Source organism: Bactrocera neohumeralis, chromosome 6 (genome assembly GCF_024586455.1).
Source record: "Bactrocera neohumeralis isolate Rockhampton chromosome 6, APGP_CSIRO_Bneo_wtdbg2-racon-allhic-juicebox.fasta_v2, whole genome shotgun sequence".
Lineage (NCBI taxonomy): Eukaryota > Metazoa > Arthropoda > Insecta > Diptera > Tephritidae > Bactrocera > Bactrocera neohumeralis.
The window spans coordinates 25,999,810-26,021,436 of NC_065923.1; the positions used below are offsets into that span (position 1 = coordinate 25,999,810).

The 21,627-nt window shown below is 39.1% G+C and overlaps 2 protein-coding genes across 2 annotated transcripts; one reads left to right on the plus strand and one right to left on the minus strand.

Annotated features, from left to right (window-relative positions):
- The first annotated feature begins 5,503 nt into the window (after positions 1 to 5,503).
- On the plus strand, positions 5,504 to 14,962 carry LOC126762949 (muscle M-line assembly protein unc-89). Its single transcript, XM_050480039.1, has 3 exons — positions 5,504 to 6,100; positions 8,949 to 11,432; positions 11,496 to 14,962. Exons 1-3 carry the CDS (start codon positions 6,022 to 6,024, stop codon positions 13,862 to 13,864), a joined length of 4,932 nt encoding a protein of 1,643 aa, XP_050335996.1. The 5' UTR covers positions 5,504 to 6,021; the 3' UTR covers positions 13,865 to 14,962.
- A 3,780-nt stretch (positions 14,963 to 18,742) lies between these two features.
- On the minus strand, positions 18,743 to 19,712 carry LOC126762971 (uncharacterized). Its single transcript, XM_050480078.1, has one exon. It carries the CDS (start codon positions 19,657 to 19,659, stop codon positions 18,928 to 18,930), a length of 732 nt encoding a protein of 243 aa, XP_050336035.1. The 5' UTR covers positions 19,660 to 19,712; the 3' UTR covers positions 18,743 to 18,927.
- Between the last annotated feature and the right edge of the window lie 1,915 nt (positions 19,713 to 21,627).

Genomic DNA, 21,627 nt, shown 5'->3' on the forward strand with positions numbered 1-21,627 from the left:
TTTTTCAATAGGAGCTCTACAAAACAAAAACGGCTTGAGATATCATTGAAATTCTTTATTCCTGTGAAAGTACATTCGATGTCATTATGTACGGATCTCGATTTCTTTTGCGTGGCCACTACAGGCCACGCTTGCAGAAGTCCAGACGCTGAACCCAATTTTCGACGGTTTTCAAGCATAAATCGGCCGATGCTGCTGCTGCACGTAGCCCCACAGGACCGAGGCGGTCAATTGACTGTGTCATTTTGTCAGATAACACGTTCACCAAACTTGGATTTCAATAAATCGATTGTGACATTCGTTGTGTGGCGTGGGGCGCCGTCCTGTTAGAACCACATAGTTTGCATATCCATATCATCTAATTCGGGTCCAAAACATTTGGTTATCATTGAGCGGTAGGGATTCCCATTCACAGTAACGTGCCGGTCTTGATTATCACTAAAGAAGTAAGGCCCATAAACCGCACCAAACCGTAATTTTTATAGGATGCATTGGTGACTTATGGAGTACTTGTGGATTGCTACCTGACTAATACCGCATATTTTTCTTATTGATGAAACCATTCAGCCAGAAATGAGCCTCATCGTTGAAGATGATTTTTCGATGAAAATCCGGATCATTTTCAAGCTGTTGCTCAACCCAATTCACGAACATACGACGATTCTGGTGGTCAAGCGGCTTCAGTTCTTGCGTCAATTTGATCTTGTAAGGATGTATGCCAAGATCATTTCGCAAAACTGCAAAACAAAGAGCGGGGAAAAACAGGCATCGTTTGCTGTCCCTGTTGGTCTACTTTGTAGCGTCCCTTTTCAAAAACTCATTAAATGTACAAAGTTTGGATAATTCGAAAAATAAGTCTCCTCTTGGGTCTTCTTAACTTAAGGCTTTTTTATGGTCTGTTCCTTGTTCTTTCTTCTTAAATAAGAACTTTTGAATTTCGTCCAATTCTCTAATTAATTGATTCTTTATGAGTGAAAAAATGTTGTCGTACTATAGTTGAGGAATCATTGGTTAATAACTCCGTAAAGGGACGTTTATATTTAATCCAGTTTTAGCCCAATAATTTTGCGTAAAAAATTCGAACTTAGTTCGAACATGAAAATTTTCACCTGAGAACGAGGGGAAATGCGATTTCGTTTATTTGCTTTGAACTTATCAAAAGTCCAAAAATTGCTGAGATATACATAGTACTTTTCTTTTTGAATAATATACACATCCAGAAAGATAAGCTGTATGGAAGAGGGCGAGGTAGACATCTCAGCATTTCCTTCTTAAATGTCCCGCATTTTCAAGATCAAGGCTTAAACACTTGGTAGCTTACATTTTCAGATGCCCCACCGAACGGGTGGGAAATAGAAATTAAAGACTTGAGCAAATTTTTACTAACCACAAGGCGCTATAGTGCGATCTCTAGATCAGCCATCAAACTTAATCTAATCTAAGCCGATACGAAATTAAGTCATATCGTCATAAGTCATGGGTTATACAAGTAGGTCCGAGTCTCTGACAGCTGGAGCCAGTTCATTCAAGCATATTGGCTTCTTCTGATAAGCATCCTCTATACACCTTAAAGTCGGAAGACAACTATCTTAAACACTCATCTAATTATATTGAACTCTAGGTCATTTAATATTTATGAAACCCATGATAGCATAAAAATTAATTGCAGCACCTGCGGTGAAACCTTACTACTGTAAGTGTGAACGAACCACACCCACTTTCTATAAAACAAACAACAAGTGCCACGAATAGCCAAAAAAACAGTGAGAACAAACAAAACCGAAGATACCGGTCCGACTTTTCAATAAACAAAACCGAAAAGCCTACTTTTCACGACTCTTATGTTAAACAAAAAAGCGAAAAAAAGTTTAAATAATAAAAAAAGCCAAGCAAACAAAACCAGAATTGATTTCACTGCGCGACGCTGCCAACCATGCCATAATACAATCGCGATTAGCCGCCTAACCAAGCCGCAGACGCGCAGCAGCTCGCGCCAAGCAAACCTGAGACCAGACAAATTCTTGCGTGCACTTGTTGCTGCCAACGGCTTTGGCTCTCATTCAATAGCTCGGCGATTCATCTGCGCTTAGCGAACGGGCGGCCGGGCAAGTGGATGCCCTTGGTGTGACCCAAATCAGCGGCATTGTTTTGTTCCTTTTTTTTTTATATGTATGTGTGTGTGCTTTATGTTTCGATTTCTTCAATAGCTATTCCATAGCCACTCTTTCTTCGCTTTATTTATTTTTTTATGCAAAACGCTTAATCTTCCCAAACGCTTTTCTTTTTCATTTGCCAACGGATTTTCACTTGGATTTGTATTTTTAGTTTATTTACAAATTTATTCGTTCTTCTGTAAAAATCGTTTGATGCCGCGCTGCCGCTTTTATTGAGATGACAATAAAATTGAGTAGCCGGCTTACAAAGCTCTCGCGTGAGCTTAATTTGTAGAGACCCGTTAGAATGATTATGAAAATTATCATAATTATTGAATTGACTGCGACGGTTAATTGAAAGAATTCTTTCGGTAATCAATATTTACACCTTCCCTATGCTTTATATATACATATATATATATATATATATATATATATATACATATATGTATGTATGTTAAGTATAAGGTTATTTGAGGTTAGAATTGGTAATTAGTTTTTGTCTCAATTATTAGATATATGTGTGTAAAGGGTAACCCATTTCGAGGTTCCCTACTTTTATAAAGAAAAAAAACACAGAAACTTCAAAATTAATGGAAACGTTTATTATGATTCGAAGGAACATTCTTTGGCATTATCTCTTTCAAATGTTGTCCGTGGCTACGTCTCAGCTGGTCCATCCGTTGAGTCCAATTTTCGATGACTCGTGCATCATCTCCTTCGAATCTTTCTATAGGTTTATTCAATTAAGGGGGTATTCTACTCTGGAAGCATGAATTTCAGGTAATTTTTAAAGTGTCGTAAAAAAAGGCAATTAAAATTTTTACCATCCATTTTTTATGGTGTTTTTATTGATATTTTAAGAATACAGAAAAAAAAATTTACAAAAAAATATTAAAAATTAAAAGAATTGGAAGGGGCGGTGGTCAGGTGTAAACAAAAATGGCGCATCCTGGTGGCAATGATCCTGACTCTCCTGGTGGTCTGAAAAAAAAAATCAAAAGAAATTCTTAATCAGTAAGGATGCTGTTATAGTCCCTATTTCAGGGAACACGAAAAAAAAAATTTTTGAAAAATGGCGACTGCCTGAAAATAAAAATCATTTTTACGCTTTTTTTTTGAAATTCCTAAATTTTTTTGAAATATTAAAAACAAAAATTTTGACACGATGCTGGTAGGAACGATAAAGGATTATATAAAGAAGGTTCTCACAAAATTTCAGGTAAATCGGTTGTATAGAACTTGAGATAATGCCGGTACCGTGTGGAAAAAAGTAGTTTCGAGAAAAACGCGTTTAAAAAATTCGATACGGCCGAACCGGGCTAGGTACTGCGTCACTAAAGTAACTGTAGCTCTTAAAATAATTTTAATTTTTAAAAATCCCTTGGAGGATATGTTCTTAAGGGTCTAAACTTTAAATAAAAAATCGAATTTTTCAAAATTCTAGAGTAGAATATCCCCTTAATGTCTTCTTCAGTTTGAAAAGCTTAATTCTTTTTAAACATTCAGCATTCCCATAACTAATACGCATGTCGTTAGCTATTCGTTGTAAAAACCTAGAACCATAAACATGTGTATACATAATGATCAGCATGATGAACTGTATCGATTTAGCCATGCCCGTCAGTGTGTCTGTCTGTCCTGTGCTCCACTAGAGGCTGGTCATTTGTTGAAATCGTCGGATCACTACAGCAGATAGCTTCCATACATGTTGACCGGTCCAAATCAAGTCTATGTATGGACAACTTTTTTATTTGCTAAGACATCTTCCTGAACATCAGTTTTTAATTCTACTGGTTTTCTACACTTTCTGGCAACAAAGACAAGAAGGAAATTATATGACGAAATACAAATTTGAACAGTGCCTTTGAAGTATGTGAATTTGTCCGAATCGAGCCAAAACTTTTTAAGCCCCTATCTGCCGAATATGTGGATTAAAGTCCGAATTACGAATATTTTATCGAGAATATTGGCCAATCTATGAGATATGCTATACAAATTCGGAGAGAATCCTTTCCTGATAATAATATGTCTGAAAGTCTAGAACTCGTTGAATAGATTCTATAGTTTACTTAGCCGTCATATATCCAATATAAAGATTTTCGAACTTCCGGCTGACTTTATACCGCATATATTGGCCAATATATGAGTTATCTTAATAAAATTTATAGAGCTGTTTTTCCTTGTGCCTAAAATGAATAAAATCAGGTAAAAACTTATCCTAGACCCCAAATATAACTTACAAACCTTCTGCACTTGAAGTTATTTCTCTGGCTTTGTTCGTTAACACCCGACCTTAGCCTTTACTTGCTTGTTCCTGTTTTTTTTCTACATTGGTATTGTGCGTGAAAGCACTAATTATTGAGTTTATTTTGACTAAATATGTTAGTTGACCATTTTCTTATCGAGAAAAAAAGTCCCAAGTGTCTCTAGACTGTAGTGTAGCCTAGTTTTTTTAAAGAGATCATGTAATGCTACATTACATGGAAAATTCCTCTGCTTGAGACGAAATTTAAATCATAGAAAATATTTTTCACTTGACAAAAATTTAATTTAAATTTCTTATCTTCTCAAATGAAAGTCGGAAAACCGATCATACTTCTTCTTCTTCTTTTGTTCAGGATTTTAAAATTTCTTAAAATCTTTATTTGTTGTGCAAACAAAAATATATATTGCCCATATAAATACACATATGTATGTATATAAGTACATGTACCTATAAACTTCCTAGAATATGTCGCAAATATACATATAGTATATAATAATTTTGAATGTTTTCACTCCTCAATTTCATTCATTCATTTTATAATTCACACTTTATGCTTACCGCTCTCACGTGGTACAAAAGTATGTGCTCTCTCATTTTAAATAGCGGCATTTCAAACATTATCATCTTCTTCTGCTCATTTCTCCTAAAAACTTTACCGATCTTTATTACAAATTCTCTGTTTTGCTCAACATTTATTCGCGTCTTTCTCATTACAAGCATTTTTATTGCCTTTCCTTACATTTTTTCCTTATAAACGTATGTATATGTATACTATATATAACGGTTTACCACCCACCGTCGCCGCCGCATGCACGAAACACCCTAATCTGCACCCACCTAGCTGAAAATAGCTTTCTGAGCGAGTAGACGCAACGAATTAGTATTTGAAATGAGTGCATGCTAAGCAAATGAGAGCCAAAATTGAGCGTAAGTGACAGAATGCGTACTCTTGTTACGTTCGTATGAAGCATTTGCGGAGACTCGTGGGCTGTTGTAGGCGATCGTGTTGATATTCGTGTCACGAACGTGTTGAGCAAAGGAGAAAATTTGAAAAATTACTTTCAAAAATTATTCGTCGCATTTGAAAATTTTCATACACTTCTACTCGGAAGCTTATCCCGGACAGCAGATACTACAATTACGAATTATGTACGCGATGTCCGCTCGACGGGATTATTTAACGTTGAAAATGGACTGCGCCGTTAGTCCAGTGTATAATAGGCTTTGAAAATTATTTTTTTACTAACCACAAAAAATACCGTTAAAAACTCTAGTGCAAGTGCAAGTGTTGCGAAATCATTACAAAAGTTGAAGTGCGTGAAAATTGGTGTTTCTGAAAAGCAGAAAATCAAATTCCAATCGATGTGGCTCAACTAGCCGTTCTCTAACGTTTCGGTGTTGGTGTCGGTGGCATAGTTGTTGGTGTTGCAAAATTGATGCTGATGCGTTGGCAATTTCCGTGAATTCGTCGTCATCGTCAAATCGTTGCGAAAATAAATCAGTATATCCACGCAAGATATAACGGCATTTAGTGTTACGAGGCGTGTTGCTGCCGTGGAAAACCACGAAATTGTCATATAAAGTCGGAAAAGTCAAAAAATGGGCAATCAACAGGGAAAATTACAAAATCAAAATCAAAGCGGAAGACCAAAAAAAGTCGTTACTTGGAAATCAGCAGGTGAGTGAACGTTTAATTAACAATAATATGCGATTATTTTAATAATTAAAAAAAAATATTTCGATACAGAAAATAGCCTAGCACAGAGTCCACATAACATAGCAAAGAAATTTGTGCACAGCAGTCGGTTTGTCTTGGGTCAAACGGTGGGAGCGCTAGAATTGAGGTTATTTTTAGAAATTTCATTCTCAAGTGGTTGGCTGGCTGGCTGGTTGCTTGCTGCCTGTCAGCCTGCTTTCTTTCGGCTAATTCCTTTATTCGTCGGCCTGTAACGCATGTATGTTTGGTTGTGTTGACATCGTTTTTGGGTGTTTATGAATGCGCTTTATTGCTTTGTGGCGCTCTTCCACAGCCTATATTGTGTATAAAGCGTACAAACACAAAAAGGTGCCACAGAATATTTTTCGAAAATAAAGGAATTCTATTGTTTGAAGGCGCTTCAGAATGTGATAATACAAAGTAAGCAACCGATGCTTGACACGAGTGGACACGAGTTTCAAAAGTAACGAGACCGTGTCGGATGTGCAACAAGTTGCACGCGCATTTTGCAAAAGTAACGGCAATGAGTGCAATAAGCTTGTTTAATTGCTGCAAATTGTTTCGATGTATGTTTGTATCAAAAAATTGCTGAGACTTCAATGAAAAATATTTTCGAATAGGGACTTCGTATATTTCAAATTGGATGATAAGTACTTTGACATTGTTATAGTTTTTTTTCGAAAAATCATTCTTTGGCATTTATTTGTTGAATCTTATTTCTTTCAAAAGTTTTCCGCGACTACGTCTCAGATGGTCCATCCGTTGAGTACATTTTTCGATGACTCGTTCAAGCGTTTCGACTAGTAACTGGCGAATGACATGCGTAATGTTTTGCTCCAAGGCCTGAATCAAGGCGGGATTGTCTGCATAGATTTTAGACTTTACATATTCCCACAGGACAAAGTCTAACGGTGTGATATCACATAGTCTTGGTGGCCAATCTACAGGCCCAAAACGTGAAATTATCTGCTCATCGCAGTGTTCTCTCAATAAATGCATTGATTGTTGCGATGTGTGGGAAATGGGCCGTCTTGTTGAAACCAAATTTCGTCGGGCTCACGAACTTCCATTTCAGGCATCGGTTATCATGTCGGGATAGCGATCGCCATTGATGGTTCCCACCGACTTCATTTTTAAAGAAATATGGACCGAAGATTCCACCGGCGCACAAACCACACCAAACCCTTATTTTTTCTGTATTAAATACCAGCTCTTAATTCTCTTCAAGTTGCTCTTTGTCCCAAACGCGACAATTTTGCTTGTTTACACACCTATTAAGCCGGAAATAGGCCTCAACGTTGAACAAACTTTGACTCGAAATCAACGGATCTTTTGTGAACTTTTAAGAGCCCATAAAGTCAATTTAAAATCTCAACTTAGAATGCGCCAAGGCCGATTATGTTGACCATAAGTTGACCGAAGCGCGCGAAACACATTCTTTAGAGAACGTGAAGCATGGCAGCTTGACACGATTCACGACTATTGAAAAAAGTACATCTACTTGGATCACCCGATATTTTTGAAAGCATTGCTGATCTGAATCTATAACATTTTCCCATCTTTATGGCAATTTGTCGATTCCAAAAATTAATTAAGCGAATTTTTGACACCCTGTTCTGGGTGAACTGTATTTGAGTGTGGGCGTTCTGCAGCGTCCGGAACAAATAGTTATCAGAAGGATAAGATATGTACTATAAGGCCGGTTAGGCAAAACCCCGCCACTGTTACCAAATAGTATTTAAGCGGTTTGACTACATGACGCCGAGCGTTGTCATGATGAAAATTATTGTCTCGTATCTAGGCGCAACTTTGAGACGCTTTTTTGACAGTCGTTCCCTTGAATTTTGAAGAGTAGTCATTGATGGTTTCGCCTGGTTTTAGAAGTTCATAATTCAGCATGTCCTTCTGACTCCACCAAATGCCGTGTAGTACACTGGCGACATAAATATTCGGCAATGCCGTTGATTTGGTCGGTTGGCCAGGTTTCACATATGATTTTCCATTACCAGTCACAATCCGATGCAAAAACTAATTATTTTTGTAGCGTTCAGGCGGCATTTCTGATTAAGGTTTTCTGCACAAGAAATCCCACGTAAGTAAGGGTTGCTAATATGACTGAAGTAGATCCTGATTTTCTTCAGGCTCATCTAACTAATTTCTTTTTGAGATTTGACTCAAGATCTGAATGTGTTTCACTACAGGCCACCATTGAAGAAGCTGAGGTTTGTTAGTGACCTATACCCCAACTGTGGCAGTGCGATCTGATTTGTCTATATTTTCATCACAGTTCCCACATACATAGATCCACCATTGAAAAAAATTATATTCAGTTTGTAACCCCTTAAAAGTTCATAACCCAATAATAGCCATTTTAAAAGATAAGCACTGGAATTTCTTCATTGTTTTCGATATTTGGGCCAAGCTAACAGAAAGTAACTGGAACATAAACTTTCCATTTCTTTCATAACATCTACCAGATACCTTTAGCTTTCTCTAAAGTAACCTTTTACATTGTAGATTTTTAACCATAGTTTTTTTAATTGCTCCCTATACAGTTTGCTTCATAGGGGATATACTATATGCCCTTCTTTATTCGCCTTACAAATTTTAATGCCAGAGACATTTTCTGGGCGTTTCACATGTTCTTTTCTTTCTTTTCACTTATCAGCTTCTTTTCCAACAATTAAAGATTTCACTTTCCAGATCGAAAATACGCAGGTCTTCGTACTTACATCTGTGCTAGTCTGACACTCTTCTCTGACACCATAAAACATTTTTTTATATATACTAATACAACACTTTGTTTCAGAACGACCCTCTCCACCTGGACGTCCCGTGCTAATACCACTTTCCGAACAGCAACCGGATGTCGTCAACTTGCGCTGGGAGCGTCCGAAGCTGGATGGCGGTTCTCCTATTACAGGCTACGTTGTCGAACATCGTCGTATGGGTTCGCCACATTGGGTACGCGCCACACCTGTAGCAGTGCCACAATGCGAGGTATCCATTAGCGGTTTAGAGCCTGGTTGGCGTTACCAATTTCGCGTATTTGCCGAGAATATTGTGGGTCGCTCAGATCCCAGTGATTTGTCAGATGCACTTACTGTCACACTTCAGCGCACCGCCATCTGTGTACCGAGTTTTATCGAGGAGCTGCAAGATCGCCAGGCCGTCGAAGACGAACGCATTGAATTTCGTGTGCGTGTAGTTGGACAACCAGCACCCGAAATCAATTGGTTCAAAGACGGTTACGAAATATTCAGTAGTCGACGAACGAAAATTTTAAACGACAACGACGTCAGTGTCTTGATTATTCATCAGGTGGCGCTCACCGATGAGGGTGAAATCAAGTGCACGGCGACAAACCGAGCTGGCCACGTGGCCACCAAGTCTCAACTAATGGTGCAAGCACCACCGAAAATACGTCTACCACGCACCTATGAAGATGGTTTAATCGTTGAGTCGGGTGAGGTATTGCGTTTGAAGGTTGGCGTGGCTGGGCAGCCACCACCGGCTGTTACATGGTTGCATGAAGGCGAGGTAGTACCTAATAGTGGACGCTTTGAAATTTCAAACACCGACCGTAATTCATTGCTTAAAATCGACAGTATACAGCGCGATGATCGTGGCGAGTACAGTGTGCGCGCGTGGAATCGGTTGGGCGAAGATGTGACCTCATTTCTGGTCACAGTTACCGCGCGTCCGAATCCGCCGGGCAAAGTACAGCTCAACATGTCGTTTGGCAAGTCGGCGACATTGTCGTGGACATCGCCACTCGACGATGGTGGGTGTAAAATCGGCTATTATATTGTCGAATATTTTCGTGTTGGTTGGAACGTTTGGCTTAAAGCGGCCACCACCAGGTCCCTCAGCACCACATTACATGACTTAATCGAAGGTTCCGAGTATAAATTTCGCGTGAAAGCAGAAAATCCGTATGGCGTTAGCGATCCCAGTGATGAATCCGAAGTACTTTTCATACCTGATCCGAAACGTGGCATTACGAAACCAAAGTCTGATTCTAAATTAACGGAAGAGAAAAACAAACCAGCACCGCCACGTCGAAAAGCATTATCTCCGCCCCGTCCACATGCAGATGCGGCGACGGAAATATCACCTGGTGCTTTACGTAAACCAAAACCGCAATTGATCGATACAGAAGATCTACATCGAGAAATGTCCTATGGCGCTGCCGATAAAGCGCTAAAGCTGGACATACGTCGTAGCCCGTCGAATCCTAGCACACAACAAAAATCTGCGCCAAGCTCACCAAGCCCTAAAGCTTTGACGATGAGCACAAAACCGTCACTCACGCCGTCTCCAGCATCGCCAACTGGAAAATCACCACAACGCTCTCCACTGGCTGAAAAGAAATCAATGCCACAATTCTTGCAACAATTACTACCGTCTAAGGATAAGTCACCATCACCATCGACTCAAAAGATAAGACCGGCATTAGCAACCCCAGAACCAGAACTCACGCCCGAAAAATCTACCACCCCGGAAATATCTCGTTCCTCATTAAATCGCAGGCATAGTCTAAGTCCATTACGCAAGAGTCCCACTCCACCAGAAGTGATTAACAAGACACCGGCTTTGCAGCGTAGTGCCGAACCCGTACAACTGGGCGTGAATCAGCAAGTACGACGGCTTTCAGGTCACAGTCTAAGTCCCGCGAAAAATGCACCAACCTTAGCTGTAGCCATAGCGACAGGAGCGCTTGGCACAATGGGCATGCAAGCGCAGAAGTCGCCCGAAGTAAAAAAGAGAGAGCGTAAGCAGATAACCGAGCGAAAAGAACGGACGGAAATAAGTGAGCCTACAAAGCGCATAGACCAAAAATATCAGGACGTTCAAAAGGATCAACACGAGGATTTCATAAAAGCAGAGAGAAGTGAACGTACTGAACGTTTCGATTCGCGAAAGACACAACTGGAAGAGCTTGAAAGCCAACAACAATTGAAACGGAAGGAACAAAAAGAGAGGCTTGAACAAACACAGAGAGACAAGCATGCCGAGTGGATTGAATGGGTCGAAAAGGCGAACGGCAACAATGCGGCACTTCAGCAAAAAAGTCAAAATAATAATAACAACAATCATAAAAAGCAAAACGTGTCTACACTCACGAACCCAACCATACAAATAAGCGCACCGCCACCAACAAAAGAGCCCATTTCACCATCACCGCCCAACAGTCCGCTCTCTCTAGCGGAGAAACATGATGATGTACACACCAGCAATGAGTTTATGTTAGTCGTCTTCGATAAACATAGTAAAGTTAAGGATAAAAATAGTGAGTACTCAAGTATTTTATTATGTAAGTGTCTAAAATTCTTTTTATTTTCATGAGTAACAGAGCAAGACTCCTTTGAATTGGATCTAGAAGATGCACTACAACCCCCACCGATTTCTATCTCTTCACCCGATCTCGCATCACTCGAATTTACGAATCTGCACACCTTCCCGCTTCGGCGTTCGGTTAGCTCAACGGAGCTTTTGTACGAACGAGCCATGGCACGCTTCTACGAAGCTGTCGAGTTGGAGGAAGCTGAAAAGGCGCGCAAGTTGAAAAGTAAACAGGATAAGGAAAAGCAGCGAGATACTGAGAAGGGCTGGGAGAAGGATATTGATAAACCAATTGCTGGTGGAGGTCTGCAACCACCATTTGTGCGCAAGCGTCTCGGCTCTATGACTGAAGCAGAGCGGCTTTCTTTCGAACGTCGCAGTGAGTTACGTCGCCAATCCGAGAGTTTTGTACAAGATCTTAAGACAGCCGTGGCACGTTGGGGTTCACGTGAAAATTTAACTGGCACGAAGCAGCTTTCACGCACGACGGGTATGTTACTAAACAAAGACGAAAGTCGTGACGAAGATGAGCGAGAAGAAGAAGAAGATTACGATGCTGAAGACTATGATGACTTGTTAGAAGGCGACACTGCTAGTGGCTATCAAGCTAGAGCAGAGCCGACAAAACAAGCAAGTTTCGAAATTGAGTCCGACTACACTGAGAGCACTGCAAGCTCAGAGGACGATTCAATTGAAAAATTCAAAATGGAATTGAGGGCACGCACGAAAACACCTAGTCCACCGCGAGCTAGTCCACCTAGAGACCATATGGAAACTTATCATCCTCGCAATATGTCGGCCGGCGTGTTTACGCCATATCGTGCAGCATTACCGGATAATGCCGCAGTCGTGCTTACGCGACCAGCACCGCTCACTGATCCGGACTTTATTCCGAAGCCGATTTTGAAGCGACCGTCCAATGAGAACGTGCAGCCACTTGTCGAGGCGGAGCCACATAACAATAACAATAATAATGGCAATAATAATGTAAGGAAGAATAGTTTGGAGAACATAGAAAATATTAGCGACAACAATAAAAATCAAGCCGCCAGGAAGAATAGTTTGGAGAACATAGAAAACATTAGCGAAAAAAATAAAAATCAAACCGCCAGCAACACTGCCAACCAGGAGAAGTCCGGTTTTGCCGAAAGTTTTATGTCATTCTTTAAGCGTGATACGCGTACGAACACCGCGAAAGATAACGAGGAAAATGCCAGTACCAGCGGTCTTACAGGTAAACCGATGCCTTTAAGCCCCACTGTTGTCGCCGCAGAATTGGAAGCCCAGCGCAAGGCTAAGGAAGAGGAGAATGCAAAACGACAGGAAGCCGAACGTGTCATGCGTGAAGAAGCTTACGCCGTTGTAGATCACTACAGCGATATTGTAAGTCAGGTTAGTACCACACGCAAGTATCACACGCCTATCTATCTCGACAAGCATGAACTGAACAAGGTGGGTGACAATCGAGATTACGACGAAGAAATGCGCATGCGTCGCTCACAATCACCAGATGTTGGTCTTATACCACCGATTAGTAATAAACCGCGTCTCTCAATATCCGAACGCGGTCAATTGGTGCACGTACGTGAAACCGGCAGTGGCATGGCATACACCGAACAACCTAAGGAAGCGGTACCAGATACACCAACGCCGAGTGAGAGTAGCTCACAAGCGTTCACCATGCCAGCAGTGAAAGAAAGCAAACCACCAACCACTAACAACAAAATAAACCCCACACCTATAGCACCTACAACCTCAACAATAATGTCAGAACTGCTGGCGAACGATGATAGCACCACCGCTGAGGTAATCAGCGAAACAACCTACGAGCGTCCAGATTCACGCGGACGCACACGCATCGTCAAGGTGAAGCGTATCATTAAGAAGCGCGTGCCATCGCGTTCCAGAGATGCTTCACTTAACCGACCACCATCGAGCGCTGCATCGCAGCAAGATATAGATTTTGATATTCCCGTCGATGCGCAAGCGCCGGTCAGGAGACGTGTGCTCTCACGTACACGCACCTCTACCGGCCAATCAAAGTCTCCCGGACCCTACGGCAGACGTCCATTACCAGCAACGGTCACCGGTACTGGTATACTGCCACCACCACCCGAAGTGCTACTCTCCATGGTCGCTAAGGAGAAGTCGGAGTTGGAGATGAAGAGCGTCGAGCAGCTGGAGGAGGAAGCGCATGAAAAAGTCCGTTCAGCGCTGAGTTATTCCACCGATTTGGTTCTCTTTATGGTGGCATGCTATGTTTATCTCTTCAAGGATGCTTGGCTAGTTTTGCCCATATTATCTTTGATGATCTACAGACAATTAGGTGATTTCATTAACGATTGCATACCAAAATGGATGAAACGAAAAAAGAATTGATAAAGAGCAAGTATAGAAGCATTGAAAATCGTGTGGCTCAACAAAGACAAAACATCACTGGACATACTACAGAGAATATGAGAAATTTCATAACAGAACACATAACGGATGCATGGCAATTGTTGTTGGAGAGCAGAAGAGCTTTCTCGCGTAGAGCAGTGGAAAAGCGACGAAGTGTTTGCCCGGTCCTTAGCGATTTTTTTCGAAATGTTTGGAGTGAGAAGAAGTGAAATAAGGAAATTATTTAATAATAATTATGAAAAATATAACGGGAAATCGAAATTAAAGAATTTTATAATTTTAAATAATAATAATTATTAAAAAATTAAATACAATTATTTAAAAATTAAAAAAAAAATCAAAAATTACTTGAATAAAAATTAATAATACATTTTACATTACTTAACATTTATAAAATTTGAAAAATTATTATTTTTTTAATTAAAAAAAAAAATAATTATTTTTATTTTATTATTATTTTTATTTTTATTTTATTATTTTTTTAATTATTATTTTTTTTTTTAATTTTGTATTTTTTTTTTAATTTTGTATTTTTTTTTTAATTTTGTATTTTTTTTTTTATGTTTCCAAACCTTCTACACAACATCCCTCCTGAATTTGAAAAATTTTCGCCAAGGGCCGGGCCAGTCTTCATAATTTCTTGCTAAAAACAACTTTACAACAAAAAGTGCTAAAGTTCGCAATAAATACATTGCTCTACACATACTTGCATATATACACATACACACACATACATGCATACTACATTTACGAAAACTTAAAACACTCAAAAAAACTATATTCTTTAATATCTAAGTTTATACTATAATATTAATTATGTATGTGTATGTACAGAAGATAAGCAAAGCAGAACGTTGTCGACTTTTAATAGATCGGAGCATAAAAGTTCATTACGAAATAAATCAACTAAATAATTGAAAGTATAAATCTTATGTACATAACCTAGTGCATGCATTGAATTATATATAATATTCATAAAAATGATCATTAATGTTACTTTTCTTTGTTAAATGCATTGTAGTATCACAAAAGAGAATTACTCAATAAAATTTATAAGAGAAACATAAGAAAAACATATCTTCAATTTATGCAATTTTGTTTTGTAATATTTAACGTAATATTTTAACGATTAAACCGCTTTCAGTTTTGCATTCCATGTCAGAAATATTCTTACAGTTTGGATATTTTTCTATACTACCTTAAATCTATAGTATATATCTCTATGGTGGTTGAACATCTTAAGCGGTTATATCAACTTTCAAGTCAAACGCGTTTTTTTGTGTTTTATTAAGAGCTAAATATTAGAGCTATTTTGTTCAATAAGTGAATTAAAATAATGTTCATCAACAGAATTTTATGTACTCTAATAACACAGTTGTACAAAAACTATTTTTTTTCTTGACCTGAATTATGAACTTATTCATGAAAATATTGAATGTGCTCTTGTTTTTAAAATAATTGCATATCCAATATTCTTTTAAATATCGGCTTGTTATTATTAGGAGTAAAAATTTGAAAGGTGATCTTCAAATACGGCACTTCTTGAAAGATACACATTTTTATCAAAATTATGATTGTTCCTGAAATTGTAGCTGGGAAAAATTTTAAGTTGATAGGCGAAATTTTCCTAGATAACCATTAAGCACTTAATAATGAAGAAATTGTTCAAAATAAGCGCTAAGATTCTATGACGTAATATTTGATACACATATTAGATAGATTATATTCGCAATCATTTGAATATATTTTCGAATAATTTGGACAGTTATGGTTAGAAATAGAGTGAGCTGTTTTACTAGGATCTAAAAGTGATGGAAGATAGGTATTAAGGTTGATTGGATCGTTAAATTATGCCAGATTACTGCTGATCCTTAAAATGATATTGCCAACTTGAAAATTATAAAGAAAGAACTCAGAGACATACAAGGTGGGCTCCAAAGTAAACAGGACTTTTTGAATCTAGCGCCCCCTGGTGGCGCCATCTATATGTCGACTTGTGCGTTAGAATCTGCTATCTTTATCGATTGTCCGGTGAGAATTTCATGACATTTCATTGATTGGAAGTGAAGTTATTGCGTTTTAAGTGTCAGTATGTTTGTGTTATCGGTGCGAAAATGAGCTTCGAACAAAGAGCCAACATTAAATTTTGTTTTAAAATTGGTAAAACTTTTACCGAAACAATTCAATTGATGAAACAAGTTTGTGGCGATGATTGCCTATCCAGTAGCTGAGTGGACGAGTGTTTTCAATATTTTCAAAGTGGTCGTGAGAACATAAATGAAGATCAACATATAGGCCAATCAAAATCCGTGATCATCGGAAATTCCATTGAAACTGTGCGTGAATTGATCAAAAATCAGCCGAAATCATCATTAAAATTCATGGAAATGGAATTGAAAATCGATTTATCGCATTTTGGCGGACCATTTAGGCTTACGAAAGGTTTGTGCATTTAGGCTTACGAAAGGTTGTTCCGCACAAATTGACTGACGGCCAAAAATTGTGACCGATTATTTGACCAAAAATCACATTTTAACCATTAACCACTCCTCGTATTCACCTGATATGGCACCGTGCGACTTCTTCCTTTTCGGAAGTATGCATTTGCCCATGAAAGGAAAGCGTTATGCAGACATACAGGCTATTCAAAAGGCTTGCACCGTCATACTGGAACACACCTTGTAACATATCTTTTCGACAATTGTCTCTCTGCTAACTTTAATCATAATTTTTATTTAGAGAGTTTTCACACTTTTAGTGGTTTTCAATATAATCATTATATGGGGTTATTATCCGATTTGGATCATTTAAAGAAGAAAATTTAGCCATCAGGAGTCCCTCGTTACTGCGATCCTCCGTACCAAATTTCAGTTATGTATCTTAATTAACTGCGCAGTTATGTCACTTTATAGTTTTTCCTTTAATGGCGTTTTGTGATACCAGGGAACATATGTATCAAGTTTCGTCAAGATAAATAATTTTTTTCTCAAGTTATCGCTTTTACGGACAGACGAACGGACGGACTGATAGGATTTCAACTCGTCTCGTCATCCTGATCATTATATATAATAAGTATATATAACTCTATATCTAACTCAATTAATTTTAGATGATACAAACAACAGTAAGGTGAACAAAACTATTGTTCTCTGTAGCAACTTGTTACGAGAGTATAAAAATATTATTCCTTCGTTTCGAGAGAAAACACGTTTAAAATTTTGGGAGCCGATTACACTAATAGACTAGCGCAGAAACCTTTGAAAATGTGAAAAATTTAAAGTTATTTATAGTAGGAAAATAATTTACGGACGATCTGCGGTCAGGAAGACTCGAGGGAGGTGTTGGTTGAAATTTTAAAAAGTTGTTTTCAAAAATTATCTACGCTGATCTATAACTTAAAATTTTTTTACAAAAACGCTCATATTTCTGAAATTATTTTTCGAAAAATACAGGATTTGTCCGAAAAGTAATAGAACTGATTGAGAACGCCAACTATTTTGAAGAATAGTAATAAAAAAACACTTTTCAAATCTCTAGCTCTATATGACGACATAATACCTCGTACCATAATACTATCTTTTGTAATAATTGCCTAAAAAACTATCTTTATTGCTCAAATCATAAAAAAAGATAATTCTATTTGTAATGGGAGTCTATAGTTAAGAATTTCACCGATAAAATTTCACAGAAAGGCTTATTAGGCATATCGGGTACATATACGGTCTTATTCTTATTTTACGCCAAACAAATTGTAACTTATGTATATACTCGTATAAAGTCCTCTTCGGTCGAAAATCAATATACTGGGTATTTAGGGGTTTGATGAAGTACTTAACCGACGCCTCATTATTATTGGAAAAAGATGGCCACCTTACTTTATTAAGAAATTTTACACATGAATTGACATTTGCCGTAGAAAGTCAGCTATAAGCACTAAGGTAATCATATTCGTTATCTAGAGGTCTTAAAATTCGCTCATCTGCAATACCGCTCTCCACAGACTACTGGGGAACACATCTACTAATTTAGATAAAATTTCGCTTGCACGGACAGAAAGACTCATCATTGTAATCAATTCGATTCCGTTCCGTACTTTCTTTATAAACACAAACTTTTAAGCAAACTCGTAGTTGTTGTTTTTTCATGGTAAAAATCGTCAGAGTTCTTCAGAACACGTGTACTAATTTAGAACAAAATATTGCTTGCATAGACATCCGGAACTTTTCTCATTATTCTGATCAAAATAAAATATACAATACAATCTCGATTAGTTTCAGGCGCTTTAAAGAATCAGTTAGTTAACATTCTATTTGCCATGCTAAGTCAAATTTCCACACAATAACCCTTTCTCTCAAAGCTTAAACTCAAGGCCTTTTTCTGAACTCGGATTTCGGTTATAAATGTAAAGATATGAATACCAATATCAGCACATTAAAGCTTCGAAATATCCGTTTTCATATCCAAAATATCGACGAAGAATATCGCATTCGATGGAACGATGAGCTGTATAAGTTATATGACGACATTGACATAAGTACATAGTTCAGCGAATTAAAAGACAGCGGCTACGCTGGCTAGGTCATGTCGCCCGAAACACTCCAGCTCTGAAAGTATTCGACGCTGTAACTGCCGGTGGGAGCAGAGGAAGAGGAAGACCTCCACCCCGTTGGACAGATCAGGTGGAGAAAGACCTGGCTTCTCTTGGAATCTCCAATTGGCGCCACACTGCGAAAAGAAGAAACGGCTGTTGCTAATTCGGCTATAACCGCGTAAGCGGTGTTTACGCCAGTAAGGAAGAAGAAAAAGTAGACAAACTATAGGAGTCCAATCTTTTATAGAAACACATTATTTGTGAGCACTTATTTTTTAATTAGAGTAAAACAATTGAAATACTCGTACAAGAATATTCGTTATGTTGTTTACATATATACATACATAAACCGTTAATATCATTCGTTAATGAAATAAAACGGTATAAATTATATAGTTTTGCTTTGGCGATTATTCGATTATCAACAGCTGCTTAAGTTCATCGACAATTATTAAACCACAACAGCATTGGGAGCCGCTGGAATGGCGGGTGCGGGAGCAGCAGCATCGACAGCGGGACCTGGGGCATTCACAATAACTGGATACCAATCAAACAAGGAGCGAATAAATTGATCCACTTGGCCGAAGTTCACGCCATTCTGTTCGAGTTGTGCAACGATGCGCTTCGACTCGGGGAAGGCCAAAACACGTTCATAGACCGGTGCCAAAGCCTTCAATCTAGCCCAAAACTGTGCGAGACTGCCACCCATTGCCACCTTAGCATCGATTTGAGCGCGTAACATCTCATGTGGGAAGTATGCGAGGAATTCATTGAAGAAGCCTTGCCAACCGTAGACGGACCAATAGGGTGTGGGTCTAAAGAGACTCAATATTTCCTCGGACTCCTCGAACTCCAACGAACCACCGCCGGACAACAGCAATTGTGAGCGCACCCACGACTGGAATTGTATGATTTCCGGTTGAGCATAGAGGCGCATACGCACCATGTAGGCATCGTGCGAATTGATGATACGTATGGCGGCCTGGAATTGAGCATCGTTGAGCAGATAACGTATGACCAACTTGTTAATCGGTTTCGATGGTATGAGACGATACAACTCCTCAATATCTTGTGTGAGCGTGGCCGGTGGTGGTGGTGACACACCCGCAGCTGGTGCGGGTCGTAGAGCCCAACCGGAGCTCAGGCTGCACAATAGAACCAATGTGATGGTGAAGCGTTGCATCCTGGATTTTCGCTGATGGATCGTTTTTTGATGGTGGTTTTCGTTTGGAAATCTTTTCGTTTACTGTATGAGTTCGTTAATGGGGCTCCAGTATTTATATGCGCATACGATTTAGTGACAAAACTGGAGGCAGAGCAAACTTAGTGATAAGACGAAGATCTTACATTCACTCTTAGATTCTAGAAGCTGTCGTTTGTTGCCGCAAAACAAAATTCCACTATGTTGTTAACATTTTGCTTACGGCCGAGCGTCTGATGGCCACTTGACAGTGTGGTAAACATTTGCACGGCATAGGCGGTAAACAGATAAGCTAAAGTTAGCCCATTTGAATCATCACTAACCGCTGTGTATATATCTGATCACATATTGTAACCACTTCCATGGTTGCACGTAGAGTTTTGTGATTATTTCCTCTGATTAGTCATTATTATTACATTTAGAGTAACTGAAAAAAATCATAGAAGAAGGTCTCACATTTCGAGAGTCCGTATCTATCTTCATTTGGTTAGTTGCGTGCCGTATTCATGTTCATAAGTATGTACCATTTGTGGGTGGTGCGACCCTGTGACCCGAAGTTTCCTCTTCTTTGCATATAAATAGTTTTTCCCCAGTTGAAGAAGCAACAGTTGTTGACATTTAACGAAAATACCGTTGTTTATCAAAAGTAGACACGTGAGCTTGTCAGCCGACTGCACCAAACGAGGCACTTGATGAGAGTTTTTACTTCATTAGCATAGTCCACAAATTGTTTATGCGCAAAATTCAAATCTTTACCTAATTCTTGTCTGTGGTCATGAGTCTCTCTATTTATTTATTTTTTTTTTTAACTAGCGCAATTATTTTCAAATCTAAAAATAGATAAGGTGTACAATTGGACTGTTGTGGGTCCACTTTTATTCGACCAGATTAAAAAAAATATCTTATGCAACAACTTTGTATGTATTTGACTTTCCCTTTCAAGCACTGACTGTTAGAAAGAATTCTTCTAGTAGCGTCAGTATATTATATTAGGTTAGGTTAGATTATATGCAGTCCTTTATGAGGCCATAGAAAAGAAGAACTCCTGTGTTCCAACTATGATTTAGCAAAACGCCTAATAGCCAATGCAAATTTGCACAGGCGTTTAATTTCCATTCCCACTCGAGGGCATGTCTAAAGGTATTTGCGTCTAAGTCTGGACCTCCCAGTTGTTTCCACCTCATCGTCTTCCATACAGCTTCAGCAGATGCCGTCAGGTAGCATTCCCAGTCTTACTGCGTGGACGCCAATTGCCCTGCCGTTTAAAAACCAGGGAGAGACCAACCTTACTGAGGACAAAGAGATCACTAGATCGCTGGCTATCGATCTTGGGACAAAAGGCTGCGGCAGCACATGTAACGTTGGTGGCCCAGCGCTGACCAAGCTTCCGCGAACTATTTATCAAGCGGTTCTAGAGTTCCTTTTCTTGCCAGCTCATCAGCTTTAAAGTTTCCTGCGATTCCGCTGTGTCCTGGCACCCATATCAGTCTTTCACAAAGACACTCTATGCTATTTATAGCGAGGTTAGGCAGTCTTTGACCAGACCTGAAAGCACTGTTAATGAGTTCAGAGCTAGTATCGCCGCTCTGCTATTTGAGTGGATGGTCACTCCTCTGTAAGAGGCTGCGCTCCGGAGCAGTAAATCTACTGCTACGTTAATGGCTGCAACCTCAGCCTGGAAGACACTGCAATAGTCAGTAAGTCTGAAACTGGAGTTGATAGAGAGCTCCTGACGGTAGACCCTTCAATCAACCTTCAACCCAAGCCTTGGCCCATCCGTGAAGAAGCTCACTGTCCCTCTCCTCCAACGGCTTTTTTCCACCCACAACTCCCTCGCCGTTATATGGGTAGAGAAGGAGCCACTAGAGTTCAGTTTCGTGACTCCATGATCCAAGTGATCCGGTATGAAGCCAAAGTGGACGAAACCTTTCTAGAGCCCTCCACGACATA